Genomic DNA, 13,722 nt, shown 5'->3' on the forward strand with positions numbered 1-13,722 from the left:
TTATGTAGGGGTATTGCAGTTTGCGACACATACGCATCAAAGCCTGTGGTGGACTTCGCAAGGTTTTTCCAATGCTCAGCATCATTTATGAATCAAACTTACACACACCCCAAGAAACTGTCTTAAGACGAAGTTCAAGTATAAAATCGGAGAAATCCTTTGACAAATTTACATTTATCGCATTCAAATCCAGCACCACGTTAATTGATCTGAACTAAAATTCTTTCCAAAAAGCTATTTTCAAAAAGCTGATATGATCCAATCCTACAAAATATTGTGAATTTGCCCATCAAGCTTTTTATTTGCTAAATAACACAGTGATAATCCAAATCAACTTTCACTTTTATGCTTGCTAGTCTTCAACACGTGAACATTTTTAACGTCTGAGGAAATGCATCACCAAGGAAAAACATAATATAAACATGAACAAATGAATTTTACTTACATTTACAAGTAAAATTGAATACATCCAAATAATTTTGTTCACAAGAAACTCAAACTTCAACAGGTTTTCTGCAGGTTTGAACAAGTCGAATTTAAGACTTTTTAAGACCTTTTAAAGACCATTTTGAACTAAATCTAAGACCAATACAAAGTACAAAAAAGTAAAGTGTGTGTTAGGGTTATGTAAATTTCAATAGTTTTTATTTTAATTCAGTTTGTTTGTTTTTTATTTCAGTTTAGTTTGAATCAGTTTAACAAATGATTAAGTGGGAGTAGAGAATTTAGAGAGGCTGCAGGAAAGGCAAGAATAGAAGGTCTGTCACGTACCTCCCCTCACATCAAACTGGAGGAGAGGGGTACAACTTTTTAAATCCAAATCTGTTGCCAAAATGTTTAGCAACGCTGTTCAAGATCCAAAGCACCTCCGCTTTCAACGTTGGAGATGAGCCGAAGGTAGTTTGAATGTCGCTTGCCTGCGAGACAGCAAAGGCAGCGCAGAGATTGGATCGAGCAGAGCTAGATGAACTTGGATTGGGAACTTGGTGACAAAGACATAAAAAAAGTGTGACTTCGCTGAAGACTTACAAGTTTAATTGAATTTTTCTGATTTTGTTCGTGAAACCAGCACTTTCCCCGGTTTTCCGACCGGGCTATTGGCAAAATGCCACTTGTGTTCCTGGATACTTCAGAGAGAAGTACAACACACAAAGCTAACACATTTCCCCAAAACGACGACGACAGAAGCGGTAAATGAATGTACATATTAAAGACCTAACTGAATGTAATTTAAGACCTATATGCCAAACATGGACGTATTTAAGTCTTTTTGAGGCCTAAAATTGAGAGTCAAATTTTAGACTTTTTACAACCTTTAAAGACACTTAAAACCGGAAGTTCATTCTTAATCATCAAATATTTTCTTCACCAGGCTTCTCTGAGTGTAAAAGAGGATTTTATTAACATACTGAACACACCCACAGCTTCAAAGCTTGTTTTTCTTGGCTCCCCTCAGACTCTCTCTCAGTAGGGAGGCAGTCCAGCAAGCCACCAGCAGGCAGGAGACTAAATAAACCAACGGATCGATCTCTCAGCAGGATACAAAGCAGGCTGTTGTGAAACAGCATCAAAACACAAGTGGGCCTCACCTCTAACATGTAGACACTGCAAGCCCATGTGAGGCTGAGGCTAGGCATAATTACCATCAAGCATCAGTCTTAATGTATGGACTGGACATCAAAGCCTCGCATTGTAAACACTAATTGGTCCAAAGGGGGGAGATGATACAGTGAAGATCCATTTTTTCCAGGCCTTTACTAATGAGCTTCAGAACATCACCATCATTAATCAAGTAAAGGAGCCAAACATTTGCCATCTCAGCTTGTCAAAAATCAGGATTTGTCTGTTTTTCATTTTAAATGGAGAGTTCAACAAAAGTTGTAATCAGTTCCATTATTAATTAAAGCAAAATAACATAAAAATTGGTATTCAATGCAAGTACAACACCACTAATGTAAGTACAAATCCTTGGTCTTAACAAGTAGTGTAGGTGCTAACTACAAACAAAACTCATTATGTCTTAATAATGCTATGTCTTAAAAACTTGTATCTTGAAGTAAACATATATGTTAAGCTGTGATCCTACCCTCTCACTGAAGCTACACACTTAAGACACAAGTGATGGGGGGGCGGAGTGGCTGAGACACCATTAACCCTATTACATGCAATTATCTTAAAAAGGTAATGGATGTTCATTAGTTACCATTCATTACATTCACATATGTATCCTATTTCAACCTTCTTTGATTTGTTCTGATCATATATTCTATATTTATTGTCTGTTGTGCAGTGCTAGAGCCTACCTTTAGGAAATCTAATGCAATTCAACTCTAAGTAAACGTCGCAGTAATGAAGCACTTTTACACCGACATCATAATGAGACATATAAAGGACTTTGTACTTGCCTCCTTTGGCAGGAGCGTTCAAGGAAGCAGATAGCCCATCCTGTGATGCCCATTAGCTTTAGTCATTGTTAGAATGATAGCCACCTGATTCAATGAGCTTTCCCTTCATTTTACATCTCTGCCCTCTCCGCTCCTCCTTGCCCAGGGCGAGGACTCCCTCTCAGTCTTTCTGAAGGAAAGCCAGCCCCCATCCTGCCCACTGAAGTCCACCTCACTTCAAAACACACCTACTCTCACTCAGCAGAGGCACACATAAAGAGGCAGAGAGAATAGAGAAAGAGAGAGGGGTCCAAAAGAGGAAGGGGAAGCAGTGGGGAGCTGCTGCTAAAGAGAATAGAGGAAGTTCTATTCCCTTACGCATTAAAACACTTCTTCTCTGCTACTAACCTTTGAACGTCTCATGGCTGCTGTGCTCGAGTCCGCCTCGCCGTCTTTTGCCTCTTCTCCTCTGTGGTCCTCACTGGTCGGCTGGGTGCTAACCACAGGTCAAAGGTCAACTGTCAAACACTATTCATTTTCTCTGGCTTGATTTATACTTACTACAATGATATACTTTTTATTTAACTAATAAGGTACAACTGTTCGAGACAGTATGAGAGATGAGGAACAGCCAGTCTCTTTGTAGGTGGACTGAACCTATGCAAAGTATGGCTGCAGAGATACCAATTAGGCTGCACACTCCTCCCACAGCAAGGAAAACACCCATTTGACTAGCAAATGTGGACCAAGTCATAGGGAAATGACGCAACTCGGTAAAATGGTGATTTCAGCTTTGATGATAACACCCATCTAATTCACATCTAGCAGGGAGGGTCTACACTGCTATGAAAATGAGTCAGGATGCTGGATGAGGATCTGTGGTAATGTTAGTTTCATGTCAGTATGGAGGCTTCTGTTTTGTGGGATTCTCTTATGCAAACAGCAACTCCACAGGTGTGTCTGTGGATCAAGTTCCTGTTAAGGTGTGATGGAGGCAATCAACTTAAAGATGGAGCAGTAGCTTTATCCTCTTTTCCTCCTCTACATCAACCATCTCAGTGGGTAATTCTTGTCAGGTCACCAGCTAATGCATCATATGTAGTGAGTGAACTTCCTCTTTCTTTTTGCCCCAGTTTCTGCATTCTATATTTTGAAAAATCCTGTTTTGTCATTCAGAAATTACGTTAGATGTGTCATGGACCTGGTGTATAATCTGCTGTGTCATCTACCTCTTTGTGCTCATCACCCAGATTTGCATTCTTTTGATTTGGCTCTAACAAAATAGTTGAAAAATGCTAAACCACATCTTTGTGGATTCAACCCTTGAAAACATGATTAAAGCCATTATGAAAAAATGTGAAAATGACCTTAGTGCCCCCTAGGGGTAACACCAACGACACAGAACATGAATAAAAATAAAATATCAACAAATACTTAAATGCACTCAGCAATTCTTCATATAATTTGGAATTTGCATGAGGAAAAAGGCAGCCCAATACTCTCAAGTACTGTCCAATCTATAAACAATCTATAACATTCATTTCTTCATTCACCTCTCAGTCTGGGTAATGGTCTCATCTGATCCAGGTGATGTGCTGATGGGGGGAACCATCTCAGCTGCTGAAGGAGGGCTGCTGCCAAGTATAACGCTTTGGTCCTGCTCAGAAGTGTTGGTCAGATTTTGGGCAGAAACACAGGGGGCAGACTCTGCAGTCTCAGGGGCGTCGGCATCTGCTTTTAGAAGAAAACAGGACAACTTTTACACCAAAATTAGCAAGGGAAAACCCAACAGGTGTTTTAGACAAGCAGAGACTGATGGAAATGTATTGACAAGCCAGTGGCCTTAACATCAACACACATCATATTCTCGCATCTTAGTTGGCTGTGTTCACCTGGATTTGTGTTTTATAACAGCTGTTCAGGGCCGCAGCAGATAAATACCTGTGACTACTGCTGACTCATCAAGATTACAGGTTGTTGAGATATTAGCAGTTATAATTTACTGTAATGAGTTCACACATGTCCCAGGGTGTATTCTGACAACACCTGAAAACATGGCTTGCATGCAAATGTAGTACATTAGATTCAATGTTCGACTTTATGTAGTGGAAAAGCAGGTTGAACACCTCAAATATGTTCATATTGGAAATACGACATTCACTACCACAGCATTTTAGTAGTATTGACTGATACAATGATGTAGTTGAACAGTCGATTAATCTGAGAAAAAGTGTCATATTATTTCATCCAATAAGAATGATCAATTCTCATCCAAAAGGTCTCAAATAACCCAGGGGTCGGTGAAATAATAGGTCTCTATTGGCTCTCAGAGACTGGACTGATGGGAGAAAACCCCCAACTGAGCTTGAGATACTGTTTGAGTGCAGTAACAATGTTCTAGCAAGGAAAACTGGAGTTTTCTTCTCTAGTTCTTTTAAATTCTTATTATCAAAAACACAAGAAAACATAGAGAATTATTGTTTTTAAAAATGCAGTAAGTGATTGCACAAAGCAGTGGTGGCATTCTGCTTTAAAAAAAAAAAAAGAGAGACACAACTGTGTTCATACCGTGGTATTTAGGCAAGTCTGACCTTTATCTTACAAGATTTAATAAAGTTCTCTCGCCTCTAAACAGAAAACACACCAAGTGAGTCAGGAAATGACTCACTCTTTGGTTAAGTTGTAAATGCACACAGTGTGGAGACTAGCTGACAGTAGGGGCAGAAGAAATGAAACAGAAAGGGAGCGTGTGATCCACATAGAGGGTGAACTACAGAGAGCGAGCTAGAAAGAGAGAGGGAGGTGGAGATCTTACTGTTGTTCTCTGAGTGGGACCGATCGGGGAGAGCATCCGCCTCTGGGTGTCTAATGCTGACAGCTTGTGAGTGGGCGCTCAATCGTACTGCAGCCTCTTCCTGAAAGCACGCACATGCATAGACACATACACGCACATAATGATAAATATTCAGCAAGCAAAGGGGTGAAAAGATCAAATAAGCAACACACATTAAGCATGAACCAAACAACAGGCCCACGGTTAACACAAACAAATCTTTGTCAGATGAGAAGACGCTGCAAAAGAAGTCAACATAATCTTGTGGCTGATGGATAGCACAAAGCATCTGTTTAATCGGTGATGGATTGTTGGGAAGACCCCCAATTAATGTCATCTTCACAGGAATTCATAGCAAACATCACTGACGGCAGCATGGAGTGTTTGAATCAGTTTTACCAACCTTGCAGGCATGAAATATATAAGCATTGAGGATGGCAAGTGAGTAAAATAAAAACCACCCAAGATCAGAAAGTGTGAGGAGAGATGGAGATTATAGTTAACTAACGTGCAGTTTATGTGCAGTATGCATTTTCTTTGGAATATATTAATTGTTTAACCTTAGTGTAACCCAAAATTTCATCAGTCATTCTTTATAAGGAAGTGGAAAGCTTTAACACAAACACACAGACTGCTGCCTTTGACCAGAGGCTGTGGATTATGATGATGTGAAGAGTTATTTGGTAGGCAAATGGTAGAAAGAGAAAAAGAAAGATAGAGTGCAGACTGAAGTTTAAGAGAGAGGAATAAGAGACGACGAGCAAATATAACACATGTGCACTGGAACCACTTACATTAACATTAGATTCATAAGAATGTAATACAGGGTAATATTGCCAAACATTATTTTAGATAATTTTCCTACCCTTCAGGCAGGCATTGCTTCCCATTCATTTCAGAGTAGTTGGAAAATAACTATAGTAAATCAAGACCACAGATGTCCATAACAATTACAGAGACTGTTTCTATAGCCCTCCTGGTTGATGATGAGTTCAAGGACAGCCCCAGAGCTGACATATGTACTTGAAAACTCAGAAATTTAATATGTAGCATCCTTATACTCACTTAGACAAATAGCTTGCAAAAAAGCCTCTGCTTGTAACTGTATAAACAAACAAGTGTGATGGATGTGACAAGAACTTGGATCTGAATAAATATGCACTGAGATGAATTATTCATCTCCTGCAAGTTTCAAACTAGTTGTCATACAGTATTGAGATTAATAAAAAATTCAGCAGCAGCTTGAGAGGTTTGTCTAATTCTAAGTACAAAGAGTTTGTAATTAATGGATTCAAACATGACACAACAGACAAACATGACCCTTTAAAGTAACAATCAATTTTAATTTAATTTCAAAGAATTTTCCAAATCTCCTTTGACGTTGTTAATCATAACTTTTAAAAACTTCCTACTTCCTTCCCACCATTACAAGGAAAATACATAGTTATGCCTATTCCAGTAAAGATCTGTACGCCAACCATTTTCAAATAGGACTGTAAGCTGAGAAACAAATCTGTTTGGAACTATCCAGCTTCTTTCTGACACACAGTTGAACACCTGTCACACACCTGGCAGCTTCCCAGTACAACTACAATCATCTATTGTTGGCCTCTAAGCAGGTTGAGATCCAGTGTCTTGCTCAAATGAAAGGAGTCCTGATTCTGCATGAGAACTTTTTACATGTTCCTGAAATCACTGCATTAAGTTCCCCTACAGTCACAACTGGTGTTATGAGAATCACATGTAAACCATCACAAATTCATTTGAACATGTAGCTTCCAGGTATTGAGAGATGCTTACATTCAGTTTGGCTAAATATTCACAGATTTGTTTCAAGGAAATATCTCCTCATCTCATTTATTTAAGATGTTCTTCCGGCAACCAAAAGAGGTTTTCTGAAGTTTACTTGTCAACACTTCAGGGATGCAAAATTTTCCATTCATTACCACGCATGTTAGAGATTTCAGTAATTATTCTTGTACATTTAGTAAAATACTATGAACGATTAGATTTACCTGTGCAGATTGACAGTTCACATCAGGCTCTGACTCAGTGTGGGCTGCAGAGTCTGTAACAGATACAGAGGAAGAAAGAGAGAAAATCTTATACAAATCAGGAAACCAACTGTCAGAAAAAGGCCAAACAAAGAAGCTGTTCATTAAAAACCGTAACCTTCATCCATCTACACGGGTTAATCGCCCTACAAAAAAAAAAAATGCAACCCCACCATTTACCATAAAGGGTCAGATTGTCTATTGTGCAAGGCATTGAGCTGGGGGAGGGGCAGAGATTCTAAAATACCATGCATGGCTAAGGTGGCATTAATGACCACATTCGCACTATGGTTCTTCTTTCTCTTTGCCTGCCAACCGCTCATGCAAGCAGAGGAATGGAGGATTACTGAGCTCACTTCGTGGCCTTAGACCGGTCGTACACCTGGCCATACAAGGACCTTGAGGAAGAGAGGATTTCTTACACACTCACACACACACTCATACACACACACAGACACACAGACTCTCTAAAACACAACCTGTATAAGACTAAGGCCACAACATCCCTAGAAGGCAGGGGTCTACTTCCATGGCCACAGACTGTGTGTATCCTTACAGTGAGCGGGTGTGTGTACTGTACTGGTGCTTCAAGGGTGGCTGAGTGCCCTGTGACTCCCATGGATTACAGGGGGATAATCCACACAGTCACTCTCACACATACGCACACACACACAAATCAACACTCAAAGACAATAACAGTCTGTAAGCTGTTCTTCACTTTTAGAGTTCGTCTCGTGAAGCAATTTGGCAGACCAAAGAAACCTGCATACTGGTGCATCTATCAGTAAATTAATACCAGTGTGCATATTCTTCTATAATTGCACACAAAAGTGTAGTTTAGCTTTTTTATTGCTATGTAATGAAACATCTACACATTCAAGTAGATATAGCTAAAAACACAAAGTTGCAAAGAGCTTATTTAAAGTTAACTTGAGTCGCACATCAAAATAAAGTGAAAGTTGTGTGAATGTAAAATAGTATAGTATAGTATAAGTTTCTATAACCAGCAAATATGGGAAATGTTCATGAACAGTTTTGAAGTTCAAAATATGGCTTCATTTTTCTCATGCTAAGAGGACAGGGGATGTACTAGCTCACATTCTTGTTGCATGACACTAGGTCAAGGCTTATTTCTACCGTTAATCCTGCTGCGTCGGATTCAGAGATAGGAACAGGGTGAGCAGAGGTCAGAATGGGGCTACAAAAATATCAAACTGTGTTTAGCCCTATTTGGTTTGATTTACGAGGTTCCAGTAAGCCCTGGGCTAATTCTGGTGTAAACTTGGTTTAAAAGGCTCCAGGATGACGGCTCAAAGTTCTCAACTTTGACTGGAACAAATTCCGAAAATTTAATCTGTTGAGAGCCAATTCAAAATGAATAGCTACAGCTGCTACCAGTAGTATTACATTTAGTAGTTTTCTATTGGATCTATGTCATATACCCCATCAAGATACTATATCAAATACATATAGAAAAAAGTTTTTCACCTTGACTCCCTCCTGTTCCACCGTGCCTCGACTGGGCCTCCCCAGAGAGGGCAGACAGAGGAGTGGATGTGTTCCTCACTTCTCCCTCTCCTGCTCTGTCCACCACCATCCACTTCTCTTCCCCGTCTTCTTCTTCACCCCTGTCTGCTAATTTAGCCGCCGTCTCTTCTTGCCGACTGTCTGGTTGACCACCTTGTTCTCTGCAATTTCTTTCTGCTAACTCGTTCTTCAGGAAGTCTTGAAGGGCAAACTCCTCATCCCAGTCCAAGTCATCTCCAGGCTAAATAGAAAAAATGACCAAGGAGAAAAGCAAGGTCTCAATAAAAAAAAAAAAGACGCACAAAAACCTGCAGCAAATCCCACTGTGGCAAAATCCAAAACCTTTGTGTAAAAGCACAATTACGACGAAAGAGGCGTAACGTATTTTCATTTTCGGGTCAAAGTCATTTCCTCATTGCAAAGGGGCACTTTTACGATAGCATCAAAATCACTATTTTTAAAACACTGAGGTGCCACAATCGACACAACATGAAACTTGGCTCGTATTGTCACCAGGGTCTCTAAACATGAACATGAGCATTGAGAAGTATGCTAAAAAGAAAGTTTTTCCAACAACTCACCTTGTTCCGCTCCCGGTCACCATGGCAGGTGAGAACTATTGATCTCAGAATGTAACGTAACCTGGAGGACAGTTAAGGTGGAACACTGCTGTCTTCCAGCAACAACTAACAATATCTCACGTGACCTTTCCAGCTTTTATTTTAGTATTGTTACGTATATGAGGCTCCTTTTCCAACTTCAAGGTCAATATTGTTTTTCGCTAACGACAAAATAACAATTTATCCATGCGTTTATATGGAACTAAGCTTTAGGAGCGGTCCACCTTAACTTACCTCCATGTTACATCGCATTCATAGATCGATACTTTTCACTGGCAGGACGGTGGTGAGCGGACAAAACATCTGCTAACGTGAGTTGTCCAAAACCTCTGTTTGTGTGTACAGAGTTCACTAAAAAAAATGTTCTCAATACTTGTGTTCATGTGTAGAGACCCTGGTGATACTACGAGCAAAGTTTCATGTTGTGTCGAGCCTTCTTAGTGTTTTAAAAATAGCGATTTTGATGCCATCGTAAAAAGTGCCGAATGAGCTTGACCTGAAAATGAAAATATGGTCTTAAAAGTGCCTCTTTTGTCGTAATTATGCTTTTAAACGAAGGTTTGACTCAGACATTCACAAAAAAGCCTTGACTGCTTTTTGGCGAGAGTTTCACTTTTAATCCAATGAAAAATATAAATCTAGGGGTTATTTCCTGACCTGCAGCTAAACTCAATCATCTCAAAGACATGACCGTGTTTTTTGTCAAAGCACAACTTGTTTACTGTGTTCAAATCTAACAACTATACCTCAGCACCAATTTCATCATGCTCTGCGATGAAAACAATGCTACTGTAATGGAAATGTTCAAGCATGCTTCAGTGTATTTTGTGCGAGGAGCAGTGCGTAGGTGTGCGGCTGCATCTGAGTCTGTGTGTGTGTGTGTGTGTGTGTGTGTGCGCGCGCGCGCAAATGTCCACTTCAGCCGCCAACTCGCACTCAGCTCTTCTCTGGCAGATACTCCATCTGTCTGAATACAGTAAGAGCTCTGTCCCTGCTCTATGCAAAAACACATACATGTAAATGATTAAAGCCTAATACAAACTAAATATGACCTTAATGCCAGTGCACATCTAAGGAGTGAGTTTGACCTCCCACAGTGTACATCCATGTACACTGGACAAGATAAATTCTGAGAATGGTGGAAGCAAGTAGCTGCTGCTGTTGATCAAATATACATTTACAGATTTGAGGCCCATGACCCAGCCTGCCCTTCCTCTCTGACCTCTTCCTCTGGTGCAGGTGTCTGGGACGAGGCCTCTCTGCTGTCCTGTGGCGTCTTTAGCTGCTCCAGCTCCTCACACAGCTGCCGCTTCTGGTTCTCCTGCTCCTGCACCCTGCATACAGCAGTACAAAATGTTCAATAAAAACAACTGCAGGATCTTTGGTTTTTCCCAAGAAATGTGGTACAAGTACAAAATCTTTGCTGTTCAGAGAAATATGAAATCCTATTTTTCGGAGACAGTACAGTGGACATACTGTACCCAATCCGCAGGCCCATGCAGTGTCCCATTCTGTTGCCCAGGGTGACCACCGCCAGTTCTCCGACTGGCCCAGTAACAGTTTCTTCACTTCACGGTTTTGTAGATCCAATACCAGCGCAACCTTCTAATCCCAGCCTACGCACAGAACTTCAGATGTCTTCTACAACAAATCCCTGATCCTAGCCCCGTCTTACAGTTTAGTCTTCAGCTCAACAGTATGCCTTAGTCCCAACACTCCAGGGCAGGAGGTACAACTATTACTGACAATGAGTACCTGCAGTTTCCCTTACTCCCAAGCTACATCAAATTTCCTGAGTTTACCCTGGCAACTAAGTAACAGTAAATCCCAGCTGGACAGCTTGACCAGTTCCCCCTCTCTGGTCTGATACTGTACCACGCTAGCTCTGTTATATATCTGAAGGGGATGGCCGTCTCCATGAGCACACACATAAACAGACACACACACACACACTCAAAAGGCGAGGCAAACCCATCTACAAAGAGTGAGGTCCAGAATTGGCCCAGACTCCGACCTATTGAGGCGGGCTCTTTGGGGTCACTGAGGTCAGCAATGATTGACAGGTTTTTCCCCCTGACTCAACACAACAGAGACACAGCACTGGAGAGCAGAGAGACTCACATTGCAGGTGTCTGCCATCAAGTAATGTGTGGTGTTAATTATGTAGAGTCACAGAGAGATTTAGAAAAGCAGACTTCTCCGATCGGCAGATCTCCTTTGACAGCGGAAATAACTTCACTGGCTGCATAAAATCCTTTTAAGCGTTGCCAAGTAACTTTTAAATCAATTCAGACCATGTCACATTTGAGATTCCTGGAAGCTCTGCAAGCACCCAGACAAGCTTACAGAGACAGCTACAGACTTGTATGGACTTGGAAATGCAGCTAGGCTAACAAGATAACCTAATAGGTCACTCTGCTTAAGGGCAAGATACAATCAACATCTATCTCCCTTACTAATGTCCTCTTCAGTGACATCAGTATTGCTTAGCCAGAAAATTAATTCTTTAGCTCTGCCTACCAGTGTTTAGATCAACCAATGAGATTATTGTGGCACAAGAGCAACTCCAGCTTAAAGAAATGCTTTCCTACCTTAGAGGCTAGTTGTTTTTAAAAAACGCCAGCACAAGATCCATTGCAAAGCTATTCTCTTCCATCTTCCTCTGGTATTTCTCTTTCACCCTCCTCCGCGCTCATACCACATTCTCAAACATCACTCACTTCAGCAGCTCACATATTTGCCCACTGCCCACTGATTTTTAGACACTGCCACACATGCACAGAGAGTCCAGACAAAGATCTGCTCACCTGACGGAAAGGTGCAGGATCTCGGTGCGGGACCTCCTCATGTTGCTGGCCATTTTGATCAGTTCCTTCTCCAGCGAGTCGGTGTACTGGGCCAGCTGGTCCAGGCTGAGGGCCCAGTCTGCCCTTTTCGAGTCCAGTTCGGCCTGCACGGTCTGTAGGATGACAAGGCCGGGGAGTCAGCCTCCCGCTGGGGTGAAAGGCCGCAGGCAGCCGTGCAGCCTGAATAACTGAGTTTCTTTTATGCCTCTGAAAAGTTCTGACACCTAACTGACACACAGTTTTTCCATGTCAGCCAGCAGCACGCTGATAAACCAGCAGAAGACTGAGGTGCACTGGTACAGCTCTGCTCCACTAATGATTTCGGTCTCATTTGGTATGTTTACTGCTGTATGGCAGTACGTGGCTAATGAATGCAGAGTGGCAACAATGCCGGAGGAGGGGGTGATAGAGAGTGAGAGAGAGAAAAAGAGAGAGATACAGAAAGTTGGTGTGAGGGAGGAGGGGAGTGGGCTGTGTTCATGGTACAACACACTGACTAAATAACACTGCTTGGATGGGGCCTGTTTGAGAGTTATGTAAGTGAGAGCTCTCTAGAGAGGAGAGATAGTGGGTGGGAAGGAGAGAAAGAGCAGATATGCAGTGATAGATAGAAAAAGAGCAACAGGTGGAGGGAGGGAAAGACAGAAATCACATTACATAATTTAATGATTCATATATATTAAAAAAAAAAGTACTTAAATGGCCCTTTTCAGTCTGAAATGAATCCGTACATACAGACAAAGCATCGAACACTGCAGTACAGTGTCAGCCTACCTAAAGGTCTTGACATAAGCTAAAGTCTCAGGTTAACACTGAACAAAATCTTTAAAAATCTGTCTGTGAAAGCATGTGAGTGGATGTGACCTGAAGACTGGTGCCTGTGTTGCCCCCTGGCTGTGCGTGGTCGTCCAACAAGCCTCTAACTGAAGACAAGACAGATGCAGCTTCCTCTGTGAAATCCCTTTTCTGAGAGACATACAGAGAGAGTGGCGAGAGGGAAATACTTTAAGACAGAAAGTCAATATGCACGCACTGCTCGAGACAAACAAGAAATTCCGAATTCAAAACACAAACCTAACGTCATGTTTGTTTATTGAATTTGACTGAGACTTGAAGGCAAACGTCGACTCTCATTGTCGCTAAAAAGTTAATCCAACTCTTGTGTTTCCTGTTATTTCAAAGTACTTCTTAAAGTTTAAATCTAGTCTGAGGAGTAGCAAAATCATGAGACACATAAACAGATGCCTTTTAGCAGTCTGTATCTGAAAGCTACAGAAAGGAGGACCTGAAACATTCAAATGCCATACCAAAGAGGTTCAATACATCATATGCTACTGCCATGCTGGTTTTCTGTTGACTGGAACAGAATGACATTTACATTCAAAGCAGTCATTTGCAAGTCAAAGTGTTTTGTATAACACTTTACAAGAGAAAAATGGGTTTGTTATACAGATTCAG

The 13,722-nt window shown here is 41.2% G+C and overlaps 1 protein-coding gene across 11 annotated transcripts in view; it reads right to left on the bottom strand.

Annotated features, from left to right (window-relative positions):
• Positions 1-13,722, bottom strand: part of LOC119032085 (lymphoid-restricted membrane protein) — a 33,603-nt gene that overhangs the window by 10,040 nt on the left and 9,841 nt on the right. For 10 of the 11 annotated variants that reach the window (XM_037120865.1, XM_037120866.1, XM_037120860.1 and 7 more), the window contains 8 exons: positions 13,129-13,230; positions 12,226-12,377; positions 10,641-10,752; positions 8,760-9,039; positions 7,233-7,285; positions 5,200-5,299; positions 3,938-4,118; positions 2,793-2,880 (listed from right to left, as the gene is read on the bottom strand). In XM_037120865.1, coding sequence (XP_036976760.1) covers positions 2,793-2,880; positions 3,938-4,118; positions 5,200-5,299; positions 7,233-7,285; positions 8,760-9,039; positions 10,641-10,752; positions 12,226-12,377; positions 13,129-13,230 — 1,068 coding nt within the window. The remainder of the gene's footprint in view (positions 1-2,792; positions 2,881-3,937; positions 4,119-5,199; positions 5,300-7,232; positions 7,286-8,759; positions 9,040-10,640; positions 10,753-12,225; positions 12,378-13,128; positions 13,231-13,722) is intronic. The other variant, XM_037120864.1, reaches the window with a different exon arrangement.

The sequence above is a fragment of the Acanthopagrus latus genome, chromosome 14 (assembly GCF_904848185.1).
Source record: "Acanthopagrus latus isolate v.2019 chromosome 14, fAcaLat1.1, whole genome shotgun sequence".
Lineage (NCBI taxonomy): Eukaryota > Metazoa > Chordata > Actinopteri > Spariformes > Sparidae > Acanthopagrus > Acanthopagrus latus.